At 40.7% G+C, this 4,255-nt stretch overlaps 1 protein-coding gene across 1 annotated transcript in view; it reads left to right on the forward strand.

Moving 5' to 3' along the window:
* Nucleotides 1-3,211, forward strand: part of LOC309489748 (zinc finger SWIM domain-containing protein 6) — an 84,013-nt gene extending 80,802 nt beyond the window's left edge. Inside the window, exon 14 of the mRNA XM_082158615.1 lies at nucleotides 440-3,211. Within this exon, the coding sequence (XP_082014741.1) occupies nucleotides 440-1,302 (863 nt within the window). The 3' untranslated portion in view covers nucleotides 1,303-3,211. The remainder of the gene's footprint in view (nucleotides 1-439) is intronic.
* The last annotated feature ends 1,044 nt before the right edge of the window (nucleotides 3,212-4,255 follow it).

Here is a 4,255-nt window from a genome sequence, read left to right on the forward strand (position 1 = left end):
TTGTCATATATATATTATATATATATATATATATATATATATATATTATATATATATATATATATATATATATATATATGAAGAGTTCAGATGCAAAAGCCTCTGAGTGCCATCTGAAATTTTCTTCTAGAATGATCATTTTTTTTAAAGCTCGTATATTTAAGTTCAATAATTTCACTTAAATGGCAATGCAAATTACCTATTAATTGTCATTTAAGTGAAATTACTTAACTTAAATATACGAGCTTTATAAAAATAATCATTCTAGAAGAAAATTTCAGATGGCACTCAGAGGCTTTTGCATCTGAACTCTTCATATATATATATATATATATATATATATAACTGAACCCAATAAGAACATGTATTTAGGACATAAATAGGGACAGTTTTGCATTCTTTAATGACGTTGACTGACAATTGGTGTGTGTGTGTGCAGGGGTCTACGCACTGGACAGCATCATGCAGAGCTGGTTTACGCTCTTCACGCCCACTGAGGCCACGAGCATCGTCGCGACCACCGTCATGTCCAACAGCACCATCGTACGGCTACATCTGGACTGCCATCAGCAGGAGAACCTAGCAAGCAGCGCGCGGACGCTAGCCCTGCAGTGCGCCATGAAGGACCCTCAGAACTGCGCGCTATCGGCGCTAACGCTCTGCGAGAAGGACCACATCGCCTTCGAGACGGCGTACCAGATCGTGTTGGACGCGGCCACTACGGGCATGAGCTACACGCAACTGTTCACCATCGCGCGCTACATGGAGCACCGCGGGTATCCGATGCGCGCGTATAAACTAGCCACGCTAGCGATGGCGCACTTGAACTTGAGCTACAACCAGGACACGCATCCCGCTATTAACGACGTACTGTGGGCTTGTGCGCTTAGCCACTCGCTAGGCAAGAACGAGCTGGCCGCTATCATCCCCCTAGTGGTGAAAAGCGTGAAGTGCGCAACCGTGCTGTCGGACATTTTGCGTCGTTGCACGCTGACGACGCCCGGCATGGTGGCGCTGCATAGCCGTAGGAACTCTGGGAAGTTGATGTCGTTGGATAAAGCCCCGCTAAGACAGCTCTTGGACGCCACGATCGGGGCGTACATAAACACGACGCACTCGCGGCTCACGCACATCAGCCCACGGCACTACAGCGAGTTCATCGAGTTCCTCAGCAAAGCCAGAGAGACTTTCCTCATGGCGCACGACGGACACATCCAGTTCACACAGTTCATAGACAACCTGAAACAGATATACAAAGGCAAAAAGAAACTCATGATGCTCGTGCGCGAGCGGTTCGGCTAGCTTTCGCTTGCCTAGAGACGAGAAAAACATTACGAACCACACCGGTATTATGTGTATAGACTTGCGCAAAAAAAAGAAAACGGGAAAAAAAAGTGGAACGTTGTCATGTTGTTGGAAGTTTGTGTGTTTCCCCTTTTATTTGTGTGAAAGAGTATGTCACGACGTTTGGGTTTACACTGAGTATATGTTGTCCAGTGGCGAAAGTCCACACAGCACTCCAGATCTCTCTGTTTAACATTCACAGCCTCAAAGTGAAGAAGAAAAATGGCTTTAAACCAAACAACACCTCCATCCTAAGTGACAAGTACCTCGTACGGCTTCAGCTTTACTCCTTCCTGAACCAGTCACACGTTACCAGTGTACTAAAGAAGTGTTAGAAACCAGAAAAACAAAAACACGTCTCCATTTTTTTTTTTTTTTATTCCTTTTCAGTTCACCAGGCTAATTGCGTGGCTTTGCAGTGCTGTTTCGTCCAAAAGCATGTCACACACACACACACTTCAACCCCATTGTGCTTGCGCTTGTGGAAACTTAGCGACTGTCGACATACATCTCAGGGATTCTCTTTGAAAAAAAGGAAAAAAAAGAAGAAAAAAATGGTCATGAAAGAATGAGAGCATTTTATTGTACTGTATATATGATAGTATATGTCTGAATATTGAAAAAATGTATACGTTAACTAATTTATAAAAAGAATATTCTATGTAATGCAAAATACTTGAAGCTGCAGTACCTTGGTCTGAAATAAAACATATCAGAGGGACTAAACGAAAACGCGAGCCTCGGGCTGTGTTCGGAACGGAAGGCTAGCGCGCGCGCGCACTGCGCGGGAAACGCAAACGGTAGGCATTATTATTCCACGAGGAACGTTTCTCCTGACGTTGCATGTTTAATTCAGTTCGTCTTTTTCACATTTAATCTGCATTGCACAGTATCATCCGTAGTGCCCGTGCGCTAGCGTGCCTTTCCGAACACGGCCGTGCTGTCGGGGCTTGAATCGGGCAGTGAACCTGTGTGTCGGGTCTCTATGCCGATGCTCGATTCGCGATCTGGGTCGAGCTTGCATTGGCGTAGACCCGAGGGCACACAGTGGTTTGGACGGACACCCAGTGAACCAGAGCAGCAAGCCTTAGCATTAAGAATTGGGAATGCAAGAAACGCAGGCCCACGTGCCTCAAAAAACGCCTAGAAATGTAGATCCAACAGTATCGATGTTAACGCAAACATGCCGAGCGATTGGCCTGACGCTCTTGTTTCTTTCCACAATAATCGAGTCACGACGAAACTCCATTTTTATGCACAATAACATGTACATGCCTATCTGCTGACATCTTAACTTTGTGCAAGACAGAAAGTTGCTGTGTAGGTCTGACTGTTCAAATGTTTTTTTTAGTTTTTTTTTTAACGTTTTGTCGTTCCTATAGGATTCCTCAACGAAACGAAAACAGCCTTCTTTCTTGCCTTGTCTTAACGCTTTAAAATAACCAAACTGGAGTTCTAACTACCAAACTTGTTCGTTAAAAATGAAAGCCAACCAACTTTGGTTACAACTTTACTGTCTTTAATTTTAGCTGAATGGTTCTGTATTCTGTGCTTTAAAAGCAGGTTTCCTATGTTTTTGGTGCAAAAACGTTGTCGAGTGTCCCCTTCCTTAGAGGTTTGTCTGTAGCTCTTTTTATTTTACTTTATTTTGTTCGTTTAGAAACAGAAATATCTTCTTTCTTTTTTTTTCATTTTATTTATTATACAAGGTAAACGATTGTACTTCTTCACCCGTGTCAACATTCTCATGAAGTTGAATTTAAGATTTGATACACCGATATCAATTTATTTATGTAACTAAATCACTGTTTTATAAACTTGTTAATGATTCAACATTTTTGTTTTAATTAAAATTAGTTTTTTGAGAGGAAGCAAATCATTGAGTCGTTTGTGTGCATGACACTCGTACATTTTACATCATTGACTTTCATGTTTGGTGAGAAAAAAAAGCATGCAAGATGATGTCTAGAGAAATGTATTATAATATATTTAATATATATATATTATCAATATAAAATATCAAGTAAATAAAATGGATAAATCACAATAGACACAAATATGGAGCAAAATATACACAAATGTGAAATGGACAATACACAATATATAGAAATATTGAGTAAAATAGTATATTTTATATATTTTTTTATATTGATATTATGAAAAATATATTTTATAATTGAAAATATACATTTCCCTACACCATCTTGCATGCCTTTTCCCCCCCATCAAACTCATAATGCATTCTGGTATTGCCTTATTCATGAATAATATTTGCAATATCTGAGAAGGCAAAAATAATAGTGCTGACTGCATTTTTGAACATCCTTCACATTGGGAAACTTGTCTAATACTTGTCAAGCTCACTAGATGTGGAACAGATGATGTAAGAAACTCCCAGTTTTAAAGAAAGTCTTAAATATAGTTTATTCAGCAATCCTTTCTGTGCTTATGAGTTAGATTAACTTTAGGATTTGCAGTTTGGTCATTCCCAGATGCCAGTTCTACAGAGACTCGTCCCTCTTGTCTAAATTAAACAGGAAGTGGACAAACAGACTGCGGAGGAAGATTGTGACACTCAAGTTGCTCCTTCACACTTGGAGCGCAATGATAAGGTTGACCACTGTTACACAAGAACAGATCCTCTCACACTCGCCATTGCTTTCAGTGGCGAACTTCCAGGAATTACCAGCCAAGAGCTTCAACCATTGAGATGTCAAGAACGGGGAGGGCCGAGGAACGACGTTAAATACTGCAGGAAGAACTCATTCTCACACTGATAAGGTGGGCAGCTTAAGACTGTGTACATTTTATTTGTCGTGTTTTGCTAAATTTACGATATGCAGGAAAAAGAGTAAATGCTCTTGTTGCTGTTGTTCGGTGAGTGTTTGCGAGCGAAATTCCTGTTTCTAGG

The sequence above is a fragment of the Leuciscus leuciscus genome (genome assembly GCF_965113295.1).
Source record: "Leuciscus leuciscus genome assembly, chromosome: 24".
Lineage (NCBI taxonomy): Eukaryota > Metazoa > Chordata > Actinopteri > Cypriniformes > Leuciscidae > Leuciscus > Leuciscus leuciscus.